The sequence below is a fragment of the Giraffa tippelskirchi genome, chromosome 6 (genome assembly GCF_054371585.1).
Source record: "Giraffa tippelskirchi isolate mGirTip1 chromosome 6, T2T-mGirTip1v1.2.pri, whole genome shotgun sequence".
Classification (NCBI taxonomy): Eukaryota; Metazoa; Chordata; class Mammalia; order Artiodactyla; family Giraffidae; genus Giraffa; species Giraffa tippelskirchi.
Genome location: NC_137280.1, coordinates 170349411 through 170376552, shown reverse-complemented (window position 1 = coordinate 170376552; position 27142 = coordinate 170349411). Strand labels below are relative to the sequence as shown.

General features: G+C 37.8%; 1 protein-coding gene across 2 annotated transcripts in view; it reads right to left on the bottom strand.

Moving 5' to 3' along the window:
• Window positions 1-27142, bottom strand: part of LOC145509654 (uncharacterized) — a 641798-nt gene that overhangs the window by 6953 nt on the left and 607703 nt on the right. For both annotated transcript variants that reach the window (XM_081498872.1, XM_081498876.1), the window contains one exon: window positions 5107-5210. Coding sequence is in view for 1 of the 2 variants with exons in the window: in XM_081498876.1 (XP_081355002.1) it covers window positions 5107-5210 (104 nt within the window). In the remaining variant the exon portion in view is untranslated. The remainder of the gene's footprint in view (window positions 1-5106; window positions 5211-27142) is intronic.

The following is a 27142-nucleotide window of genomic DNA, read 5'->3' as shown; positions in this document are numbered from 1 at the left end:
GAAGGAATTCTTTTTCTATTTATTTAATTTTGTATTTATATGAGATGATGGATGATCACTAAACTTACTATAATCATCATTTCATGTTGTATGTAAGTCAAATCATTGTGCCATACATCTTAAACTTACACAGTGCTGTATTTCATTTGTATCTCAGTAAAGCTGGAAGTGAAAGTGAAGTCGCTCAGTCATGTCTGACTCTTTGGACCCCATGGACTGTAGCCCACCAGGCTTCTCCATCCATGGGATTTCCCAGGCAAGAATACTGGAGTGGGTTGCCATTGCTTTCTCCAGGAGATCTTCCCAACCCGGGGATTGAACCCAGGTCTCCCGCATTGTAGGCAGACTCTTTACCGTCTGAGCTACCAGGGAAGACAATTCTTTAGAAAGACCCATTCATGATCCCCTGAATGCACTATCAAACATCCCTATCATTTTTGTGGCGTTACTTTCCCTAATGAAGGATTGACTGACCTGTTGAACTGAAAAAAACAACCCACACAGTGATTTTCTTCCAGATTCCACTGTAGTGCAATATACAACACAAATGTTCTGTGTACTTCCCATTTTTTCTCATACAGAATTTTAAAAACTGAAGCATGCATTGTTAAGAGTTAATTTTATAGTTTCATCGAAGACATTCTTGAGTGAAACTGGCTTTTTCATTTTTTCTGTGAGTGCATGAAGCTGAAGAAAAAAATTCCTCCAGGTGTACTTTGGTGTTATTGACTTGAACATTTCTAAGCAGCCAGCAATTTTATCTACATCCATTATTTACAAAAGTCAATATGGTGGAAAAAATCAAATAACTTCATTGAGTTGATAAGACTTGAATCTAAGACCTGAAACCATAAACTTTGAGACAAAAACATAGGCATTAAGCTCCTTGACAGTGACATTGATGATGATTCTATGGATCTGATTCCAAAAGGGAAAGTAACAAAAGCAAGAATAAAAAAGTGGGGCTACATCAAACTAAAAAGCTTCTACACAGCAAATAAATCAGTAACATAAAGAAAGGACAACCTGCCATATGGGAAAAAATCATGTATCTGCTAAGACGTTTACAAATCATGTATCTGCTAAGGTGTTAAGATCCAAAATATATAAAGATCTCATACAATTCAATAGCAAACAGTCTAGTTTAAAAATGGGCTGGGGAGTGGAATAGACATTTTTCCAATGAAGATATAGGGATGGTCAGCAGGTACACGAAAAGATGCTCAACATCACTAATCATCAGGGACATGCAAATCAAAACCACAGTGTTATATCTCCTCACATCTGTTAGAATGGCTGTTATCAAAAGGACAAGAAATAACAAGTGAGGTGAGGATGTGGAGAAAGAGGAACCACTGTGTATTGTTGGGGGGATATAAGTTGATGCAGCCACTATGGAAAACAGTATGGATATTCCCCCCAAAACTAACAATAGAACTACCACTTGATCAAGAAATTGCCCTTCTGGGTATTTATTCAAAGAAAGCTAAATAGCTAATTTGAAAGGATATATACACACACCTATACGTTCACTGCATCATCATTTACAATAGTCCAGATATGGCTATAACCTACATGCCCATCGGTGGATGAACTGATAAAGAAGATATGATACACACATACAATGGAATGCTTTTCAGCCATAGAAAAGAATGAAAACTGCCATTTGCAATGCCATGAATGGACCTTGAGGGCCTTATGCTACATGAAATAAGTTAGAGAAAGAAAAATATCATCTCACTTACATGTAGAATCTAACAACAGCAAAAACAAATTCTAAGCTCATAGGTACAGAGAACAGATTGATGTTTGACAGACATGGTGAGATGGTAGACAAAATGGGTCAAGATGGGTGGGTCAAAGGTACAAACTTCATAAAAAGAAATAATTCATGGGGATGTAATGTACATCATGGGCTTCCCAGTTGGCACTAGTGGTAAAGAACTGCTGGCTAATACAGAAGACATAAAGAGATGCAGGTTCAATCCCTGGGTCGGGAAGATCCCCTGGAGGAAGGCATGGAAACCCACTCCAGTATTCTTGCCTGGGAAATCAGCCTTGACACACTCTTTTCCCAATTTTGCATTGTTCCATGTCCAGTTCTAACTGTTGCTTCTTTACCTGCATACAGATTTCTCAAGAAGCAGGTAAAGTGTAAGTCACTCAGTCGTGTCCAACTCTTTGCTACCCCAATGGACTGTGTAGTGCATGAAATTCTCCAGGCCAGAATACTGGAGTGGGTAGCCTTTCCCTTCTCCAGGGGATCTTCCCAACCCAGGGATCGAACCGGGGTCTCCTGCATTGCAGGCGGATTCTTTACCTGCATACAGATTTCTCAAGAAGCAGGTAAGGTGGTCCTGGAGTCCCATCTCTAAGAATTTTCCACAGTTTGCTATGATCCACATAGTTAAAGGCTTTAGCGTAGTCAGTGAAGAGAAGTAGATGTTTTTCTGGAATTCCCATGCTTTTTCTATGATCCAAACGACATTGGCAATTTGATCTCTGGTTCCTCTGCCTTTTCTAAATCCAGCTTGTACATCTGGAATTTCTCGGTTCATGTACTGTTGAAGCCTAGCTTAGAGAATTTTGAGCATTATTTTGCTAGCTTATGAAATGAATGCAATTTTGTGGTATTTTGAACTTTCATTGGCATTGGAATGAAAACTGATCATTTCCAGTCCTGTGGCCACTGCTGAGTTTTCCAAATTTGCTGGCATATTGAGTGTAGCACTTTAACAGCATCATCTTTTAGGATTTGAAATAGCTCAACTGAAACTAATATAATGCTATATGTCCATTATCTCTCAAGAACATAAAAAGTATTTTGACCTCCACACTCCCTGGAAGGGTTTCAGGGGTTCTCAGGAGACCACAGACCACATTTATAGGTACTGATTTAAGAAAGAGGGAGAGAGAACCAGGAGAGAATGGATGTAAGAGATTTGATTAAATAAAAATTTTAAGAACTATATTTTTTTGCTCTCGAGATGCCTATGTACATTAACTGAATGAAATGTTTAGTATTTTACCATGTGATGCTTTGCATTCTTTTCAAGTAGTTTCTCGATATTGTTTTTCTACCTATTAATAATCTACTAGGAGGCTTTATGAAACCATCCATCTTTTTCTGTCTCCTATAATATTGATCATGTAGTAGTTAAGCTCACAATTAATAAGACTTGATTAGTTTTCAGCTCTCAGAACAGACTGAAAAAAATTAGTTTCATCCTCTTATGTAACCTCACATTACTATATTAAACAAAACTCATATTTTTAAATTATTGTGAAATTGAGAACTTTCAGCTTCAAGTATTAACATTAAAGCTATTGGCATGTTATTCAATAATTACTTTTCCATTTAATTATAATGAAATATCACAAAACAAATGTCATGATTTGCACAGTAAACAAAAACCTGGACAGATAATCTCTTCCTGACCTTTTACATATCACTTTAAACATTTGTCTCTGTGTTTGTTGCCTACTTAGGTTATAAGGATTGCATGTTATTATATTTTGAGCCAGGTCTGAAGATGATATGAATATAAAAGAAGACAATTGCTGATAGGCAGAGAGCACTATCCTACCACAAAATACTAATAATAGGAAAAAGCCATTTATTTTCATTCTGGGTATAGTTTTGTTATAATTTAAGTCCACAACTTTAGACATGTTAGTTAATTGCTATGTACTTTAACTGACTTATCTATAAAACAGAGGTTAAACTAGAAGATTTGTCAACTTAAAAAATGTTTTTAACCAATTATAGTCATTAATCTATGATTACAGTGACCAATATGATTTCCTTATAATGTTTTGAATAACATTCTGTGACCTATTAAAAAGAGGATTAATGAATCATTTGGTTACCATAGTAATAGTGTGGTGATGTTTTATCTCTTCGTGACTATCATTAGTCTATGGTAAAAATGTAGTTTGTTAGAGGATTTTACTTGTAAACTATATAATTCATTTATCATTCAGTTTCAAGGAGGATTCTATATTCAGTTATTTAACTTATTAATTTTATAGATCACACACTAAGTGACACTACTAGAAAACCTATGGCTTCAAAATAAATGGTAAGCAATCAATATGCTTATAAAAGTCTCAGGAAAATTTGGTCTTTTTCCTTGAAAAATAACTTTGGATTATATGCCTCTTGTGTATGTTAATTATATCAAAACCTCTAGCCATGTAGAACCTTTCTTCAACATTGACCTTGAAGCAATTATTCTGGTTTCTGCCAAGAGAAGATTTACCCATACTTTAGACACTGTAGCTTTCTCAGTCTCAAAGAAAATGTATCCTCTGAAACCTCCGTTATGGTGTTTTCCTTGAGATGGAGCAATATTTTCCAAAAGAGTAATTGAAGTTGTAGTTGTATGTTGACATCGAATAGCCCTGAGGCTGAAAATTCAGTGCAAGACAAAGTCTTATTATCCACCCTCTTCAAACAGGCATGTGATGGCCAGAACTCATCACGTGTCTCATTTCAGGGAGGTGCAGAAGGGAGAGGGGGGGGCGTGCAGCCCCTCGACTGTGCTTTCACTTAGCTTACGAAAGAGAAACGCCAGTCTCCCCATCACACCATTAGGCCTAAGCAGTTTCAAAGGCGAGAAAACATTTGCTTAAGAACATGTGTCTATCTATAAAACCAAACAATTGGCTAATAATCATATAAAAGCAAATGCTACCATGAGTCTTCCGTTCACTTAGACAAGTGCTTCTTAAAGTGTAGTTTTCATTTAGGCTACACCAGAATCACCTGAAGTGCTTGCTAAAAATACTATTTCTTGGGCTATTTTCGAGCTGTTGAACCAAATTATCTGGGTTGGCGCTGAGAGTTCTGAATTTTTACTAAGGAGCCTTTTGGGGATTCAACAGATGCTAGAGCTTGAAAACTGCTGACTGAAAGCTCGGTGATGACTGGTCCCAATTACACTTATATCATCATAGGAGCTAAATTTTGCCCAGTTTTCCACCTTCTTTACAACAAACTTTTATACAGCTCACTTTTGAATATAGTGATTCTATAACAATTCCTTTGTACACCTAACTTGGACTTTGCTACATCAGCTAATGAGATATATTGAAAGCTATTACCTGGTGGAATTGCCTTCCAGCCAACAGTCTTGCTTCAACAGAATCAGCTTCTTTGTCTTCACAGCATTGCTGGCCATACTTATGGGAATATTATTGCCTTCATCCTATGCGAGGTAAAAAACAAAATTAAAAGTAATGGTTTTCAATGAGAACTAATGTGTGGGAAAATGAAGAGATTATCTCAGCTATGTTAAATAAGTGGAATTTCATTCCAACATAAATTATCTTACTAAATTTGCAGAAGTTACATAAACAAAATGAAGCGTGTGTATATATATATATATATATACACACACACACATATATATATAGGCTCAGATGGTAAAGAATCTGCCTGCAATGCAGGAGACCCAGGTTCGATTCCTAGGTCAGGAAGATCCACTGGAGAAGGGAGTGGTACCCACTCCAGTATTCTTGCTTGGAGAATTTCATGGACAGAGGAGCCTGGTGGGCTCTAGTCTATGGGGTCGCAAACAGTCAGACATGACTAAATGACCAACACTTTCACTTTCACAAACTTATATATATAATATATATATATTTTCAAAACAGTCTAAATAGAATGGTGGAGTTAGGGACTAAATAAAAAACATTTTATCTATTTAGGACTAGAATCCATCTATCCATGCATGTCTACGTACATGTCATGTCATATCTGTCATATCTCTGCTAAGAGTTATGTATGAAACTAAGAGATTGCCTCTAGATTTAACATTAGAGTTTAAATTCGTTCAACAAATCTTTGTGAACACCTACTACATTGCAGACTGTATACTAGAAGCAGTATATATTGCTGTAACAAGCCAGAAATAATAAGGCTCAAGTTCTCACAAGACTTCAATTCCAGTGGAGGAGGAGAGACAGTCAACAGATAATTAGTGAGTATCTATCCAGTAAAGGTAAATGCTATGAAGAGGACTAAAGCAGAGTAGCATGTTACACAGTGTGGTCAGGGGGAAACCTCTCTGATAACTTAGCATTTGACTAGGAACCTGAGAGAAGGGAAGGGGTAATCGACGCAGCTATTGGAAAAAGTATACTGCAGGCCATCAGACCTGAAGCAGAGGCTCACGCAGCACAACTGAGAGCCAGAGGGGAGGCCGGTGTGGCTACAGGAGGGTAGGGAAGGATGTCTGGAAGGAGATGAGGTCAGGAAAGTAGCAGGGGACTAGATCATGGAAAACCTTGTAGACAGCTCTGAGGACCTGGGATTTCTTCTGCATGAAATAGCAGGCCAGTGGCGGGTGTGGAGAAGACTGATACTGCCATGTTTTACAAGGATTTGTAGATCTGAATACTGTGTAGAGGGAGTGCTGTAGAAGAGTAAGAAAGGCACCGAGGATTCCATTACAAGGGTTTTTAAATAGCGTAAGCTAAAGGTAGTGATGTCTAAGATTCAGCCCAGTTCAGTTCAGTCGCTCAGTCCTGTCCGACTCTCTGCGACCCCATGAATCGCAGCACACCAGGCCTCCCTGTCCATCACCGACTCCCTGAGTCCACCCGAACTCATGTCCATCAAGTCAGTGATGCCATCCAGCCATCACATCCTCTGTTGTCCCCTTCTCCTCCTGCCCCTAATCCTTCCCAGCATCAGGGTCTTTTCAAATGAGTCAGCTCTTCGCATCAGGTGGCCAAAGTACTGGAGTTTCAGCTTCAACATCAGTCCTTCCAATGAATACCCAGGATTGATCTCCTTTAGGATGGATTGATTGGATCTCCTTGCAGTCCAAGGGACTCTCAAGAGTCTTCTCCAACACCACAGTTCAAAAGCATCAATTCTGCGGCGCTCAGCTTTCTTCACAGTCCAACACTCACATCCATACATGACCACTGGAAAAACCATAGCCTTGATGAGACGGACCTTTGTTGGCAAAGTAATGTCTCTGCTTTTAAATATGCTGTCTAGGTTGGTCATAACTTTCCTTCCAAGGAGCAAGCGTCTTTTAATGTCATGGCTGCAATCACCATTTGCAGTGATTTTGGAGCCCCCCAAAATAAAGTCAGCCACTGTTTCCACTGTTTCCCCATCTATTTCCCATCAAGTGATGGGACCAGATGCCATGATCTTAGTTTTCTAAATGTTGAGCTTTAAGCCAACTTTTTGACTCTCCTCTTTCACTCTTGAGGCTCTTTAGTTCTTCTTCATTTTCTGCCATAAGGGTGGTGTCATCTGCATATCTGAGGTTACTGATATTTCTCCTGGCAATCTTGATTCCAGCTTGTGTCCAAGATTAGGGTGTGTGTATTAGAAGTCAGGGGAAATAGCTGGCTTCTGGTTATAGTTTTACAATGTGATTTGCTGTTAAAGGGCTTCCCTGGTGGCTCAGGTGGTAAAGAACCTGTCTGCCAGTTCAGGAGACAGACCCTGGGTTGGATCCCTAGGTTGGAAAGATTCCCTGGAGAAGGGAATGGCTACCCACTCCAGTATTCTTGCCTGGAGAATTCCAAGGACAGAGGAGCCTGGCGGGCTACAGTCCTTGGGGTTGCAAGCAGTTGGACACACCTGAGCAACTCACACTTTCCGTGTGAATTTAAGATGTGACATTTATAATGCGAAAGGAAAAAAAAAATGACTTGAAATTTCTTGTTCTGAAAGATTGGAATTGTCACTTACTGAAATGAGAAGGGCAGTGAGAGAAGCATTTGAGATGTGCGAGGGGAACGTAAGGTAAACTTTTATTTGGAATGTGGGGAGCTCTATTGGTCGTATAAGAAGAGATATCAAATAGGCTGCTGCTGATATGAAACCAGAGTTCAGGAAAGGGGTCAGAGTTTGAGGCAGAAAGTTGGAATCATCAAATATAGATAAGATTTAAAGTCAAAGAACCAGATACAACCACCTAGGGAGGGCACAAAAACAGGGAAGATATCCAAGAACCAAGCCCCAGGCCACTTCAGTGTCTAGAGATAAACGAGATGGAATCAGAAAGAGAAACCCAGGAGAAATGGTGTGAGGGGAGCAGACAGAGGCTAGGAAGGCGTCTCGGCGGACAGCTGTTCCTGGTTGATAAGAGAAGTGAAAGAGGACGGTGAAGTTTGTCAGTAATTAAAAAGCTGGCCGTGGTATTATCTGCGACTGCATCAAAAGAAGACAATTTTGTAGAACACCTGAAAACTAAAATACAAATACTGTCTATCACTACCTTGAGGCCCACAAGCCAATGCAAGTCTGATAAATAGCCACTGCATATACAAAACAAATAACTGAAAACTCAAGTAATCAAGTCAGTATGGGATCTGTGATGGAATTAATGATAGCCTTTAGTTGCAACTTATGGGGCAGCAAATAATAGTAGCATATTCATTAATATGTCAAGTTATTTTTGTTGTTGTCCATTTTGAAGAATCTAGTATTTTTATTTCCATCTCATTGTTTGGCCTTCTGATTTTTGGATAATGGTATATATACAAAGGTAAATACGATTTTTATTGTCTTTGCACTCCAAACTGGGATGTTTTATATTAGAGATACAAGAAGTTGAAATAAGTAAATATTGATACTTTAAAATATGGGTTATTTACAGGATAAAACAAATAATACATTAAAGTTGTAATGCATGTTAAAATTTTAAAGTTTTTTTTTCCAAGTATTAGTAACAGAGACTGGAAATTTTTATTGACTATAAGATTATAGGCTTGGAATTCCCCTATTAGACTGTCACTGGTTTCTAGCAGTAGTGAGTAGGTTCAGTGACTCTGCAATACATTTTGTTACCATTCTGGGGAAGGTAAATTTAAGAAGTTTCTGGAAAGAGATACCATGTCCCTCTGAGTTTTCTGCTCATAGTACACAGAGCAACAGTGATTTTAGAAAATACAAAACTGTGCTTGCATGCCTTCAAAAACTTTCCAAGTTTAATAAGAATTTTATTTAGAATGGTCAGACTGTTTTGCTTTCTTCAAAAGAAAGAGAATTCTTGCTAATAATACCAAAATTGGAATTCCCAAAGTCCTCTTTGCTAGAGATGGCATGTCTATGAACCCATGCGTCTTAGAGTTGTCTAACATGAGATATTTACAATGAAGTGAGCTTTCTAATGAGTTCTGGATCAATATCATAATTGAACCTTGGGAAAACAGTATAATTAGTGAACTCTTTAATATGTACATTTTTTCCCCTTATCTATTTTTTCTTACTCCAAACACTCAATATATACTCAACAAATTCAGTTGGGTCACATGGAATTTTATGTTGACAAAGTAAGAATGTGAGAGTTAATGCTTCCTGAAAAATCTGAGAACTGTGAAAATATACAGTGTTGTCATAATAATATGTAAAAAACACTATGTTTTACATAACAATTACTGTTATATTTTTGTGTTATTGGACATTGTTTTAACATTTTTGGATGGGCTTCCCTGGTAAAGAATCTGCCTGCAATGCAGGAGATGTAGGTTTGATCTGCTGGAGGGGAAGATCCCCTGGAGAAGAGAATGGCTACCCATTCTAGTATTCTTGCCTGGGGAATTCCATGGATAGAGGAGCCTGGCGGGCTACAGTCCATGGGGTTGCAAAGAATCAGACACAACTGAGCAACTAACACACACACACACAGTAAAGTAGATATATCTTTTTATGGGAAATACATGATATATATAAATTTGAAAATGATATTTTCATTTGCTGAAATTAAACTTATTTCTACACCACTCCTCAGGATTTACATTCAAAGCTAAACCAGCAATTTCAGCATAAGGGATATAAAATTATAGTGTAATATTAAGACCATTTACCTGGACATTACTGGGTCATAACTTTTAATATGGCTTTTGGTACAATAATTTTCCCATTATACTTCTAAGAATCTTGTTTTACCAAGTGGAATTTTTCTACTCCATAGGATAGGTTATAAAGTCAGTGAAATCAGTGACCTCATTATTTAAGAAACTATGCAACAACATCCCTGATAACGTGGGTAATAGCAAATTATTATCTATAATTGTTAGATAGAATTCACATTATTTCACTTCAAAAATCAGTTCTAAATAGATATTACATTATTTGCTTTTCTTTTAAAGGATTAGCACAGGTTTATAGTGTCAGTTTTATATATTCATGTATCTTTCTTCCAGATATACCTTCTCCAAAAGTTAGATAATAAATTGAGGCAGTGTATCCCCTGTATACTCTCATATTGTTTATTCCTTCTAGATAAAATTTTATATTGCCAGGGAAGGAGGGAGAATATACTTGTTCTTCAGTTTAGTTCAGTCGCTCAGCCATGTCGGACTCTGCGACCCTATGGACTGCAGCACGCCAGGCCTCCCTGTCCTTCACCAACTCCCAGAGCTTGCTCAAACTCATGTCCATCGAGTCAGTGATGCCATCCAACCATCTCATCCTCTGTCGTCCCCTTCTCCTCCTGCCCTCAATCTTTCCCAGCATCAGGGTCTTTTCCAATGAGTCTTTGTATCAGGTGGCCAAAGTGTTGGAGTTTCAGCTTCAGCATCAGTCCTTCCAATGAATATTCAGGACTGATTTCCTTTAGGATGGACTGGTTAGGTCTCTTTGCCATCCAAGGAACTCTCAAGAGTCTTCTCCAACACCACAGTTCAAAAGCATTAATTCTTTAGCACTCAGCTTTCTCACATCCGTGCATGACTACTGGAAAACCATAGCTTTAACTAGACGGACCTTTGTTGGCAAAGTAATGTCTCTGCTTTTTAATATGCTGTCTAGGTTGGTCATAGCTTTTCTTCCAAGGAGCAAGTGTCTTTTAATTTCATGGCTGCAATCACCATCTGCAGAAGAATGTTTGTTCTTCCTAGGGATAAAAAGGTGATGGTATACACACATTGCCCCTGGCTGGAGTAGAGTCCCAGTAAGTCTCTGCCCATAAACTGAAGGAATAGGAAGATAACATTGGAAATCACCAGCCCTGTGGTGTATCTTAGGGCTTCCCTGATAGCTCAGTTGATAAAGAACCTGCCTCTAACACAGGAGACCCTGGTTCAATTCCTGGGTTGGGAAGATCCGCTGGAGAAGGGAAAGGTTACCCACTCCAGTATTCTTGGGCTTCCCTTGTGACTCAGCTGGTAAAGAATACATCTGCAATGCAGGAGACCTGGGTGCGATCCCTGGGTTGGGAAAATCCCCCAGAGAAGGGAAAGGCTACCCACTCCAGTATTCTGGCCTTGGGAATTCCACGGACTGTATAAATACAGTGGTGTGTCTTCCTTTGGTAGAAAGTTGATTCCTCCAGCTTTACTTTTCTCTCTCAAGATTGCTTTGGCTATTCGGGGTCTTTTGTGTTCCCATACAAATTGTGAATTTTTTTGTCCTAGTTCTGAGAAACATGCCTTTGGTAGTTTGATAGGGATTGCATTGAATCTGTAGATTGCTTTGTGTAGTATAGTCATTTTCACAATATTGAGTCTTCCAGTCCAAGAACATGGCGTATCTCTCCATCCGCTTGTGTCACCTTTGATTTCTTCATCAGTGTCTTGTAGCTTTCTGCATACTGCTCTTTTGTCTCTCGGTAGGTTTATTCCTGGCATTTTATTCTTTTCGTTGCAGTGGTCAATGGGATTGTTTCCTTAATTTCTCTCTCTGATTTTTCATTGCTAGTGAATAGGAATGCAAAAGACTTCTGTGTATTAATTTTATATCCTGCAACTTTACTAAATTCATTGATTAGCTCTAGTAATTTTCTGGTGGCATCTTTAGGATCTTCTATGTATACTATCATGCCATCTGCAGAAAGTGAGAGTTTTACTCTTCTTTTCCAGTCTGGATTCCTTTTATTTCTTTTGGTTCTCTGATTGCCATGGCTAGGACTTCCAAAACTATGTTGAATAGTAGTGGCAAGAGTGGGCACTCTTGTCTTGTTCCTGATCTTAGAGGAAATGCCTTTAGTTTTTCACCATTGAGAATAATGTTAGTTGTGGATTTGTTGTATATAGCTTTTATTATGTTGAGGTAAGTTCCTTCTAACTGATTTATGGAGAGTTTTAATCATAAATGGACATCTTGCTGTGTCTTCACGTGGTGGAAAAATGACCAGCTAGCTCTCTGGCCTGAGGCACTGATCCTATTATGATTGCTCTACCCTCATGACCTAACTACTGGTGAGAAACATCGCCCATTCTACAATACCCTTCCTTTCAGTCTTCATTTGGACCAAGGTTTGGGAGGCATTTTGTGACCAATTTGGCCCTTCCCACCGCTGGCACCAGGAAGGCACGTTCCCAGACCAGGTGAGGATTTTGTTTGATAGGTGACTCAGTGTGGTATTACTAGACCAGGCCCTGTTAACAGTAACCAAAATCCTCTGGACCACCTGTCTTACTAATCTGTTCTGGTCAAGGAAATGGTTCCCTCTTGTCACTTCTTCCCATATTTAGAGTTACATTCTTAAAATTGTTGATCTTATAGGACTGCATATTTGGCCAATCATTATAAATCACATAACCATCATTAATTCTATCTGAGGCTCAGTCACACATTTGGTAATATAAAAAACAATCTCGCAAAACAGAATATAATTAATATAACTAGTCATATTAATAAGGTCATGGTAAGCACTTAAGCTAAGGACTTCCATTAGCTGTGGCCCAGGATCTCCCCAGGTCATCTGATTCAGTCTGTTCTTCACAGTCACTGTCTTTAAGGTAAATGATATATTGGACCGGTAACCAAAGGTGTCTGCATGTACAAGGTGAGCGGAGGGTCATCACGAGAAAGGAATGGTATTTTCTACGGAGTTACATGGCTGGAAGCAGAAGAAGAATAATTAATCTTTATGGTTGAGGAAGTGTTTCTGCTGTTGGGCAGGTCTGGTTAACACATAATCCAGATGCACAATGCATAGTGGAGGGGAGAGAGGTGGCCCAAACATGCAGAGAAATATTTTATGTTTAAATCTGATTTGTCTTGCTTTAAAACAGAGATTTACTTATTTACTTCACCAGTAGCAACTCAGTAGGCACACCCGTCTACCTAGTTGCTCGGGCGGAAGTCTCCAGCCTCATCCTTCGTTCCTCTTCTTCGCCTCTTTCTCCACGTGCCAGCCTTCCACAGGCCTGTTGACTCTGAGTCCAAAGCATATCTTCAAGCGATGTGGGTCTGTCCATCTTCATGTCTGCCTCCATCGTCCGAGACTTGAGCACATTTCTCTCGGTCTATTGCAAGGGCCTCATGATTGCTCTCTGTATTTGCACCCTTGCTCCTGAACACTCTCTTGTCTATAATGCAGTGATGCTTTACATTTGTATTTCCGCTCCATCATGTCCCCCTCCACGTTTACAATTAGAGTGAAATTCCAGCCTTTACCTTGAACCGTAAAGCCCTGAATGACTGGTCTCCGGCGACTTCTCCTTCCTCCCTCCTCTCTGCCCACTCTGGTCCCGCTGCCCTTCCTTCTCTCCTTCAAAGCTGCCGCATTCAGGCCGGCTTCACTGCCCTTTCATGAGATCTGTGCTCCCTCTGAAACGCAATTTCTCCTGATCTCTGCAGGTCTTATTTTATCTAGTCATTCCCATCTGAGTTAAAAAGACGTTTTCTCAAAGAAATTTTCCTCTTTGGTCAATTAGGTTAACTGCCAAAAAAAAAAAAAAAAGGAGGGGGGCCTTTTTCTTTAAGCTTATGTTTGAGCTAAGTCTTATGGGGATGGGAGAGAGTTATCTGGGACGTGGAAGGTAAGATAGTGAAATGGACACTCCAGGAAGAGAAAATCACCTGGAAAATTGCCACAAACCTACTGGCTTCTTTGAAACCTTGATGTTTGTATAAATGAACTTTGCAAACCTCTTTCATCCTAGCTCTTGTTAGCTTTCCTTCAGCCTGGTGTCTGGATACATAACATACTGCATAGGCTTGAAAACTTTTTTAAAATCAATTTTTATTGGAATATACCTTATAAATAGTATCAATAGTATATGTATGCCAATCCCAGTCTCCAAATTTATCCCACCTCCTCTTTCCTCCTTGGTATCTATATGTTTGTTCTCCATGTCCTTATTTCTGCTTTGCAAATAAGATAGATCATCTGTACCATTTTTCTAGATTCCACATATATGTGTTAATATATGATATCTGTTTTGATGACTTGGTCTATGCTGTAAGACAGTCTTTAGGTTCTTCCACATCTCTGCAATGACATGATTTTGTTCCTTTTAATGGCTGAGTAGTGTTCCATTGTATACACGTATCACATCTTATCTATCTATTCCTCTGTTGATGAACATTTAGGTTGCTTCCATGTCCTAGCTATTGTGAATAGTGCTGCAATGAACACTGGGGTGGATGTATCATTTTGAATTATGCTTTTCTCTGGATGTGTGCCCAGGAGTGGAACTGTTGAGTCATATAGTAGTTCTATTTTTAGTTTTTTAGGAACTTCCATACTGTTTTCCATAGCATCTGTATCAATTTACATTCCCACCAACAGTGTCAGAGAGTTGGTTCTGTTTACATTCTCTCTAGCATTTATTGTTTGTAGACTTTTCTGATGAAAAAAACAGTTATTTCTTAAAATACAAGAATATAAAATATAAAACCTGAAAATCACCCTAGTGCTTTAAGAAAGCTTTACTCTATTGCCATATACCTAATTTACATAGGCTTCAAAAGGTAGTTTTTTCTCTTTTTAAATTGAATAACAAAAATGAATAATCTTGGCCCAATTTTTATTGTGAGTATATCTGTGAAACATAAGTTCTTACTTTGAATATGATTTGCCATTCTATATATGACTGAGTAGCTGATACCCAAACCATGCTGAAGTTTTACTGGCATGAAGCAAAAAACAAGTAATCATGGAGTTGAACCTCTGTCTCCCTCACAAATGCACCCAGATTTCTACAGACTAAAGAATTTTTCTCTAAGTTTTTTCTGTTTCTTTCTCTCTTTCTCTGTAATGTAAATTGATCAAAATGGGTACTTTTTATGAATGGAGCTTTTGCGATATTATTATAGTTGCCATACACTTATAATTTTACAGATTTTATATACAAACATATGAAAACATACATGTATATACATACATATAATGCTAATATTCTTCAAAAGTTTTAAACAAATGCTATGGTTAGTCTTTCTGACAATCATTGTTTAAACTCTGGAGAGCAAATAATGATCTTTTATAAATAAATTATAATAAATATAAATCTTCCAAATATGCAGTCTGCACATGCACACAAAACAACTTTTGACTATTTTACTGAGTCTCTAAAATATGTATTTCATAAATGGAGTGTTGCATCCAACAGAAAAAAAAGTATCATTTTAATTTCGATTGAAAATTGAGCATGCAAGTGTGGATTGTTAATTTGAGCTAAAACCACTAGATGGCGCTCTATAATGTAAATATCAGAGAAAAGTCTATCTCTAAAAGAACAAAGATCTTGCATCTACCGTTACCAGGACAACCTGCTTAGCCTGGTCTGGTTGCTTCTTTCCCTTGTACTCATTCTCCCCCTCTTTCATTCTTCTTTCAGTATAATTGATTTTCCTGTTTTGTGCACATGAGTTCACATTATTATGTCTGTTAGAAGGAAAGGTGGGGAAAAAGAAAGAAACGTGCTGTATAGCATTTTGGAGTATCCACTAGGTGCTCGTCACTCTGCGGAGAATACAGAGGAAGGTTTGGCCATGGGCTGAAGTCATTTACAAAGTGGTCGGTACGTGCAGCCACAGGAGTCAGGAAAGTTTCATATACGAATAGAAACATATAATGCACGTTTGAAAAGGCAATGTGTGAAGACAAGGATCAAGCAAAGAACCAGATATTGACTGACACCCAGACAGTGTGCCTTTGTTCAGAAGAGCGCTTCGGATGCTCACATAGAAAGTGCCTTGTGTATGCTTGGAGATTCATGTTCCCTCAGGGTACTTGGAGATGAGGCACGGTCTTAAGATTTACAGTAATAAAATAAAAAAAAAAGGATAAAGTTATAGACTGACTTCCAGTAGAAGTTCTTTGAAATTTTCATATCAAAACAGCAAAAGAATAATTATACACAGTCATGTGAAAGATGATATAACCACTTTTTATTAATGTATTTTCTGAGGACACTGTACATTAGAATCCCCTGTGGTGTTTGTTGAAACAGCATCTTCTTTAGTTACATTCAAAACCTACCAAAATAGCATCTTTTTTACTTTTTTGTAACGTTTATTTTCATTTACTTATTTATTTGGCTGCACTGTATCTTAATTGCAGCACACGGGGTCTTCTATCTTCATTGCAGTATATGGGATCTGTAGTTGTGGCATATGGGACCTAATTCCCAGACCAGGGATTGAACCTGGGCCCCCAGAATTGGGAATGGTGAGCCAGAGCCACTGCAGCACCAGGGAAGTCCCTAAACCCTTTCTTTTTTAACAAGATCCTTAAGAGAGTCTGAGGGACATCATACGTTAAGAATATCTGCTATTAACTACAAAAGCGCATTATTAATCATTGGAATGAATAATGTATACTGGACAGAAGTACCTGAAAATAGGATATTCTGTTTCTAAAAAAGAAGATAGAGTGTTGAAGGACCAGACTCTGTGGCAAAGGACTTAAGGCTCATTTGTTTATATGTCAGTAAGTTTTTAAAAATTGGTATTTGATTAAAGTCCCCTTCTCTGCTAGTTGAGTCAAATCAATATTGTATTCTGTTCAGGGTACTGTTTAACAGATATTTAAGTGACTGAATGAATGAGAAAGGCATTGGGTGGAATTTGCAACAAGCAAAAAGGAAGGGGACTGCATGTAAAGCCATTAGAATAGCTAACTTCTCCTTTCAGCTCAAATATATTCTTAGGTATTAACTTCCTTGACTCCTTTATTTAATTCACACACTCCAGCTCATGTGTCTGTTTATTTCATTATGCCACAATCCACGTTGTGAATTTATTGTATTCTGTGTGTTTGCTCACTGTGTCTCTCTGCACTTTAATTTTGGGCTCCTGGTGGAAACCCTGTTTTTTAACCCCCCTTATTCATCATTGTATCAGCAAAGCCTACAGAGTGGCATCCAGTTTTTGAATAAAGGAAAAAAGTAAGTTTTTTAAAATTAATTTTTATTGGAGTATAGTTGCTAATAATGTTGCGTTAGTTTCTACTGTGTAGCAAAATGAACCAGCTATACATATGCATATACTCCCCACCCCCTTTTTTGGATTTCCTTCCCATTTGAGTCACCACAAAGCACTGAGTAGAGGTCTCTGAGCTACACAGTAGAAGCTCACTCGTTATCTATTTTATACATAGGAGTGTATATGTGTCAGTCTCTACCTCTCAGTTCATCCCACTCCCCACTTCCTCCCTTGGTGTCTGTACATTTGTTCTCTACCTCTGTGTCTATTTCTGTTTTTCTTTTTTTTTTATAAATTTATTTATTTTAGTTGGGGGCTCATTACTTTACAATATTGTAATAGTTTTTGCCATACATTGACATGAATCAGCCATGGGTTTACATGTGTTCCCCTTCCTGGACCCCCCACCCACCTCCCTCCCCATCCCATCCCTCTGGGTCATCCCATTGCCCCGGCCCTGAGCCCTTGTCTCATGCATCGAACATGGAATGGTGTTCTGTTTCACATATGATAATATACATAAATAAGATCATCTATACCACTTTCCTAGATTCCACATATATGTGTTAACATATAGTATTTGTTTTTCTCTTTCTGACTTACTTCACTGTATGACAGTCTCTGGGTCCATCCATATCTCTTCAAGTGATCCAATTTCACTCCTTTTTATGGCTGAGTAATAGTCCATTGTGTGTGTGTGTGTGTGTGTGTGTGTGTGTGTGTGTGTGTGTGTGTGTGTGTACACATACCACATCTTCTTTAGCCATTCTTCTGTTAATGGACATTTAAGTTGTTTCCATGTCCTGGTTATTATAAATAGTACTTCACTGAACATTAGGGCACATGCGTCTTTTTGAATTATGGTTTTCTCTGGGTATATGCCCAGGAGAGTGATTGCTGGGTCATATGGCAGTTCTGTTTTTAGATTTTTAAGGAACCTCTATATTGTTCTCCATAGTGGCCATATCAATTTACATTCCTACCAACAGTGCAAGAGGATTATCTTTTCTCCACACCCCCACTAGCATTTATTGTTTGTAGATTTTTTTAAATGATGGCCATTTTAACAGGTGTGAGGTAGTTTTGATTTGCATTTCTCCAAGAATTAGTGATGTTGTTTGTTGTATTTGTTGGCCATCTGTATGTCTTTGGGGAAATGTCTATTTAGTTCTTCCACCCATTGTTTTTTGATATTGAGTTCCATGACGTTTGTATATTTTGAAGATTAATCCTTTGTCAATTGCTTCATTTGCAAATATTTTCTCCCATTCTTAGGGTTCTCTTTTCCGCTTAATATGGCTTGCTTTGCTATGCAGAAACGTTTAAGTTTAATTAGGTCTCATTTGTTATTTTTGTTTTTATTTTCATTACTCTAAGAAGTGGGTCAAAAAAGATCTAGCTGAGATTTATGTTAAATAGTGTTCTGCCTAAAAATAAGTTCTTAACTAGTTTATAAATAGATTACATAATTTCATTCAAGGGACATGAAAGGCCCAAAATATCTGTGTTCTACCTACTTCTGATGCAAAATTTTCTATACTGGAACTGCACTGCCTGGCTGTTGGGTTGGAAACACTTACCTGTTAATGCCATTTTACTGTTAATAACAGTTTAGTTAATACTATGATATCCATTTTGAGTTCCTTTAAAAAAAAAAGGTCTCTAAAGGACACAATATTTGATTGCATGTAGAGGGGATAGAAAGAGGAAGAATTACAGGGCACAGAACAGTTCATGCAAGAACTAATCAGAATAGGAGTCAGACACCTGAGTGTATGATATGCCGCTGCTGCTAAGTTGCTTCAGTCGTGTCCGCCTCTGTGCGACCCCATAGATGGCAGCCCACCAGGCTCCACTGTCCCTGGGATTCTCCAGGCAAGAATACTGGAGTGGGTTGCCATTTCCTTCGCCAATGCATGAAAGTGAAAAGTGAAAGTGAAGTCGCTCAGTTGTGTCCGACTCTTAGTGACCCAATGGACTGCAGCCTACCAGGCTCCTCCGTCCATGGGATTTTCCAGGCGAGAGTACTGGAGTAGGGTGCCATTGCCTTCTCCGGTAAGATATGAGGAGAAGGCAACAGAATGGGGAGATTTGCACAATGTCTTATACTTTCTGATATGTGCAACCCTCAGAGAAGGCCTTCAACTAATGTTTGTAGCATGACACCAGTTACTGTTCTGACAAATATATGCATTTATCACAAACTTCTTTCAAAGCATTTTGCAAGATACTTTAACAGATGGACACGGAGATGTTTCCCCTGTCATAGTGGAGGATGAAGTTCAGTAAATTGAAAAAATAAAATCAAAGAAGGCATTAATTGAATTTTCCCTAGACTCTAGGGAAAATTTTTTTCCCACACTCAAAGTAGAGCTTACTTTGGAGTCCCCAGTAGTGGGGACCTGCATTGCAAATACTAGGGAAGTTTAAAAAAAAAAAAGTTTCTAGTTCTATAATGGTGTGGTGCTGTACTTATCAATTTGTATGTAACATGCTTTTAAAAAACAAAGTAGAATTACTTAATAATAAAAAATAAGTAAAATTTCTAGAGAAATATTATCATATAATCAATTGACAAAATTTTTGGAAAAGTATTTCTTTGGAAAGATGCTTTTTCCTCTTTCTATTGAAGACAACTGAAAATATTGTTCATAAGTAGGCAGATTAGTGACTATATGTTTCTCAAAACTTGGCTTTCACTCTCCTTGAATTCTTTCCTCAGGAAAGAGAGATTTTCTAAATTAAATATTACGGCTCAGTGGATAAAGAATCAGCCTCCAATGTAGGAGACACAGGAAACCTGGGTTCGACCTCTAGGTTGGGAAGATCCCCTTGGAGGAGGAAATGGCAACCTACTCCAGTATTCTTGCCTGGAAAATTACATGGACAGAGGAGCCTGGTGGGCTACAGTTTATGGGGTCACAAAGAGATGGACACAACTCAGCGATTAAGCAGAAGCATGAGGCTAGTAGTACTGGTTTCATAACTTGTCATAGATATTATAAGAATACTATAGACTAATCTCTTTTATGAAATGCAGATGAAAAATTCTAATTAATTTTTAGCAAATCAAATTTAACAAAAGATAAAAAGGATAATAGATGGTGGTCAATGGAATTTACCCTGGAAAATCAAGGTTGATTTAACACTTGAAAAATCATTCAATGTAACTTACTGTGTCAACAAAGAAAAACCATGATTAACTCAGTAGAATCAGAAAACATTTGACAAAATATCACATTAATTCTTGGTACAAACTGTCAGCAAATTGGGTATAAAAGGAAGCTTGTACATCTTAATAAAGAACATCTAGAAAAACCCATAATTAACATCTCAGTAATTGGTAAAAGATGAAATACTTTCTTCCTAAGATCAGAAAAGAGACAAAGATACTTGATTGCACCACTTATTTTAAACATTTACTGGAGGTTTTATCCAGTGCGGTAACGCAAAAAAAAAAAAAAAAAAGGCACACAGACTAGAAAGATTTGGCACTGTCTTTTTTTTGTTTTCTTTTTACACGATTATCTATGTAGAAAATCCAGTGGACTCTTAAAAAAAAAAAAGTAAAACAAGTAAAAAACCGTAAAGAAAAGGTTAAAAAAAAAAAAGTAAAACAAAAAATTCTAAACCTTCTCGGTGAGTTTAGCAAGTTTGCAGTATTAAATAGGCAGAAACCAAATCTTTGTCTCTATACTACCAAGGAGCAATGAGAAGCTGAAACGTTAAAGTACAAACTGAATTAGAATCAAGAAATTAAACGGCTGTATTTGGAATATTATGAAGCAGTCCAGAAAGAAATTAAAGATGACATAATAAATGGAACAATATACCATTTTTATGAGTCAGAGGCTTCCAGTAGATTTCTAGAGGGATAATGGAGCAATGTGACTACTGTTAACAATGCTGTATTTAAACTTTTATTTGGAATAGTTTCAGAATAATATAAAAACTGAGCAGGTAATATAGAGTTCCTATATATACAGGTTTCCTTCTTACTAATAATTTATATTAGCATATCTGCCAGACCTAATGAATCAATATTGGTATATTATTATTAACTAAAATCTACACATTATTCAGTTTCTTTAGTTTTTACCTAGCCATCACTTTAATGTATTTTTAATGCAAGTTCTACCAAGGCTGTCACATTACCTTTAGTAGTTATGTCTCTTTTAGGCTCCTCTAGGCTATTAAAAGGAAATGGCAACCCACTCCAGTATTCTTGCCTGGAGAATCCCAGGGACGGGGGAGCCTGGTGGGCTGCCGTCTATGGGGTTGCAGAGAGTCAGACACAACTGACGCGACTTAGCAGCAGCAGCAGCAGGCTATTAAAGCTCTCAGACTTTCCTTGTTCTTGATGGTACTGGCAGTTTTGAGGAATTCTGACAAGAAAATTTAGAATGGCCTTCATTTGGGATTCAGTGATGTTTTTCTGTGATTGGACTGAGATAATGGTTTTTTGTGAGGACGATCAGAGAGGTAAAGTACCATTTTCATCACCTCATAGAAAGGGCATATACTATCAATGTGTTTTTATCACTGTCAGCATTATTGATCACTTGGCTGAGAGATAATATGTATCAGGTTTCTTCAGTGTAAAACTACTCAGCTTCATCTCCTTCCTTAGTGTTTAAGCATTGAAAGGAAGTCACTATGTGCAGCCTACACTTAGGGAAAAAGGAGTTATGTTCTACTTCCTTAAAGGGGTGAGTATCTACATAAATTATTTAGAATTCTCCGCAAAGGTCTCTTCACTTGTTTATTCAATCTTTTCTGAAAGTTTGGAACCATGCATATATTTTCTGTATTTTGGGTTATAATCTAATACTGCTTTATTATTTTTGTTGCTCAAATCGTCTTGGCTTTGACTACTGGAGGTCTTGAATTTAGTTATTGTCTCTTGATGTATTCCCATTGTTGCTGTGTTTGCTTTTTTTTTATTTTTTAGCACTTCCATATTTTTTGCCACTACAAGATTTTTAGGTCTTATATAGGCTCTGTCCCAATACTGAACTAACCCATTTCTCCAAAGAACCCTGGTTCTTAACACTGGAAAATGGTATTAGAAACTAAGATCTGGGCACTAGATATGCTTAGTGCTACTCGGGTATCACTGCTCATAGGGCAAGGAAATGTGTATGTACATATACTAACTTGTGTATACATACATATGTATGATTATTTCTACATGTATCCATCTGTAACTACACATAAGTTCATACTGATTTTTTTCAACTGCCAATACCATAAGGACCATTCTTTCTTTTCACCCTTGCTTATCTGTAACCTCCTATGACAGTGATAAACCTGGTTATGACCATCTACCATGCATTAAATTAAATTTCAATTTCTATACATATATATAGTAGTCTTAGAATCTTTAAAACCATACCCCTGGGGAAACAGCCTACAAACTAGAGAATGCTGCTTTTGTACAGCTCTTTTGCCTTTGGCCTTGTAGTCACTGATGTTCTTAGGTCAGCACGTTTTCCCCCATCCTTCCAGTGAAAGTATTTCATAGACTTCTAATATTGCTAGATTGTTTTGTCACAGTCTGAACTTCACCCTGAGATCCTCTCTACTTCTGTATGGTTTCTTAAATTTATAATTAAGGTTTATTGTTCATTTTCGGTGCAAATCTAAGGGCTTAACATTTACATGGAGCCATATATTCTTCATTACAGTATCATATAGGATGGTTTTTAATTCTCTTTTGTCTATTCAGTGTCCCCCATCTCAAAACTCTTGGTAAAAACAGTGATCTATTTACTATCACTATAGATTTACCTTCTCCAGAATGTCATGCAAATAAAATTATATGATATATGCCCTTTAAGACTAACTCCTTTTACTTAGTACTATGTATTCAAGCTTCAACTATTTTTCTGTATGGGTTGATAGCTCATTAATTTTATTCTTGATTAATATCCCATTGTTTCCTTCTTCCCTGAACCTCAGTTGGTAAAGAATCCACCTGCAATGCAGGAGACCCCGGTTCGATTCCTGGGTTGGGAAGATCCGTTGGAGAAGGGATAGGCTACCCAATCCAGTATTCTGGCCTGGAGAATTCCCTGGAGTGTATAGTCAGTCCATGGTGTTGCAAAGAATCAGATACGACTGAGCAACTTCCACTTTCACTTCACTTTTCTTCTTCACCCATTGAAGGATTGGGGTGACAGTTTACCCTGTGACCTTAGTTTTCTGATGTTTCTGATTTTTGGTGATTATGAATGAAGTTATATATATCTTTACAATGCATATTTTTCAGTGGACTTACATTTTTAAAAACAGTTGCATCAGTATCTGAAAGCACAATGGCTGGATTACATGTTACGATTATGTTTATCTTTGCAAGAAACTGCCAGACTCCCAGAGTAGCTGTGTTATTTTGTATTCCCGTCATCAATGAATGAGAGCTCCTGTTGCTCCATGGGCTCTTCGACACCTGCTGTTGTCAGGTTTTTTGACTTTTAGCCACCTTAATAGGTTATGTAATAGTATCTTTAAAAATGAAATTTCCTAATGAGAAAGGATGGTAAGCATCTTTTCATACACTTATTTGCCATCTACATATCTTCTTTGGTAAAGTGTCTGTTCAGATCTGTCATACATTTTTTAGTTAGGTTTTTTGGTTTTCTTATTTACAGTTTCAGTAGTTCTTTGTATATTCTGGATATAAATCATTATTCTAATATGTGATTTCCAAACATTTTCTCTCGGCCTGTGGTTTATCTTTTTATTCTCTTAATTGTTACATCTTTTTAACAATTAACTTTTTTTCAGAACCTTACTAATTTTTTTCTTTCTTGGGTCAAGCTCTGGCTAGGAGTCTGATTGTGTTTAATGTCTATTTAGTTACAGAGTCTTCAAATTGCTCTAATGTCCTTGTTTGTGACTCCCACCTTGGCTTTGGGACTTTTCTATGCAAGTTACTGAAAGACTTACTCTTGAAACTCTTTCACCCTATTATATTATAGATAGATAATATATTAGATAGATATTATAAGAGATACTATATCCTATTAATATCCTGGAGGCTTATTGGTAGGATGGAAGCATGTGGTTGAGGTAGCTTATTCTAAAAATACTACGATTTAGTTTCAGGCTCGGTTATTTAGTAGGCCTGTGTCTTGGATCTGTAGTCATCACAAGAGTTTTTTACACCTTTAGTGATAGATACTTTTTTGTTTTTTAACTCCAACAGTGTTCCAAATGTATTTTTTGAAGCCCTATTCTTTGTTTTTTCTCTGTTTTCATTTTTTTTTTAACCTCTTAAGTGAGACAGGAGGACTGGAGTGGGTTGGAGTGGGGAGGAATTACTTTCCTATTGCTGAAATAAGGTTTCAGAATTGTGTTCTGATGAAGCCCTTTTATTATGGACAAATCTGCGCATTTCTTCCTCTTCTGCCTGGATCAAGAGGGAATATTTCTGGAATCTTGACTGTGAAAGTGTGGTAGGGTCATGGAAGGGAAGTCCAGGTAAATGTGAATACATCCCCCCCACAAAAGAATATTGCCCCTAGAAATGTTTTACTCTCATCTTCGTCTCCATTAACTTGTCAACATTATGGAAATATTCTTATCAGTTTATGACACTGAGTGGCTTCTGCTGAGCAGAACTTGATTGGACCTGCATTTTCCTGGATTGGGGTGACAGTTTACCCTGTGACCTTAGTTTTCTGATGGATCCACAAAGTCATTTATTTTCAATTTCTACATCATTATCTTTGTTGTAAGGATGGCAGCAGTACTTTGAAGCTCTTGAATTAGAGCTGAAACCATAATTTCTCATTCATTTTTCTTCCCCTCACCTCCCCTCCCTCCCTCTCTCCTTTCTTCCTCCCTTCCCTCATCTAATATCCTATCCCTCTTCACCTTTTCCTGGCAACCCCAAAGCAGATCTCTTTTCTTATGAGTTTGTTTCTAAAGCATAACAACCTACAACATTATGCTACTTCCTGGTGTACAACATAGAGATTTGATATTTTCATACATTATAAAATAATTACCATGGTAAGTCGAGTTACCATCTGTCGCCATAAAAAGATACTGCATTATTATTGTCTACAGTCCCCACACTGTATATTTTATTTTGTAACTAGAGGCGTATACATTTGAATCTCCATCACTTCTTTCTCTCTTCCCCCTGCCTTCCTCCGTCTGGTAACCACCTGTGGGTTCTCTGTATCCTTGGCTGCCCTGTTTCTGTTTTGTTACGTTTGTTCATTGTTTTGTTCTTTCAGATAAGTGAAATTTTATGTTATTTGTATTTCTCTGACTTGTTTCACTTAGCATAATGCCCTCTAGGTCTCTTCACATTGCCACAAGTGGCAAAATCTCCCTCTTGTTTTTTGGCTGAATAATATTCGATTGTGTCTATGTATGTGTCTTCTTTATCCATTTCTCTGTTGATGGACACTTGGCTTGCTTCCATATTCTGGGTTATTCTAAATGCTGCAATGAACATGGGGGTGTATGTATCTTTTCCAATTAGTGTTTTCATTTTCTTCAAATAAATACCCAGGAGTCGAATTGCTGGATTGTATGGTAGTTCTGTTTTTAAATTTTTGAGGAACCTCAATACTGCTTTCTGTAGTGGCTGTACCAGTTTCCATTCCCATCAGCAGTGCATGAGGGTTCCCTTCTGTTCACATCGTGGCTTGTTACTTGTCGTCTTTTTGACAATAGCCGTTCTGACAGGTGTAAGATAATATTTCCTGTGGTTTTGATCTGCATTTTTATGGTGCTTAATGATGTTGAGCACCTTTTCAGATGCATGTTGGCCATCTGTATGTCATCTTTGAAAAATACATTTATTCAGTTGATCTACCCAGTTTTTCAGTCGAGTTGTTTTTTAATGTTGACTTGTATGAGTTATTTATATATTTGAATATTAACCCCTTATCACCATATTTTTGATATTAAAACCTGATCAGTATCATTTTAAAATATCTTCTTCCATTCAGTAGCTGGACTTTTCATTTTTTTTTTTGATAGTTTGTTTTTTGTACAAAAGGTTTTTAGTTTGATGTATAGTCTTATTTGTTTATTTTCACTTTTGTTTCCCTTGCTTGAGGAGCTATATCGAAATCAGTTCAGTTCAGTCGCTCAGTCGTGTCCGACTCTTTGCGACCCCATGAATTGCAGCACGCCAGGCCTCTCTGTCCATCACCAACTCCCAGAGTCCACCCAAACCCATGTCCATCGAGTCAGTGATGCCATCCAACCATCTCATCCTCTGTCGTCCCCTTCTCCTCCCACCCCCAATCCTACCCAGACTTAGGGTCTTTTCCAATGAGTCAACCCTTCGCATGAGGTGGCCAAAGTATTGGAGTTTCAGCTTCAACATCAGTCCTTCCAATGAACACCCAGGATTGATCTCCTTTAGGATGGATTGATTGGAACTCCTTGCAGTCCAAGGGACTCTCAAGAGTCTTCTCCAACACCACAGTTCAAAAGCATCAGTTCTTCAGCGCTCAGCATTCTTCAACATACAACTCTCACATCCATACATGACCAATGGAAAAACCATAGCCTTGACTAGATGGACTTTTGTTGGCAAAGTAATGTCTCTACTTTTAAATATGCTAACTAGGTTGGCCATAACCTTCCTTCCAAGGAGTAAGCATCTTTTAATTTCATGGCTGCAATCACCATCAGCAGTGATCTTGGAGCCCCAAAAAATAAAGTCTGACACTGTTTCCACTGTTTCCCCATCTATTTCCCATGGAGTGATGGGACCAGATGCCATGATCTTAGTTTTCTGAACATTGAGCTTTAAGCCAACTTTTTGACTCTCCTCTTTCACTTTCATCAAGAGGCTCTTTAGTTCTTCTTCACTTTCTGCCATAAGGGTGGTGTCATCTGCATGTCTGAGGTTATTGATATTTCTCCCGGCAATCTTGATTCCAGCTTGTGTTTCTTCCAGCCCAGCATTTCTCATGATGTACTCTGCATATAAGTTAAATAAGCAGGGTGATAATATACAGCCTTGACGTACTCCTTTTC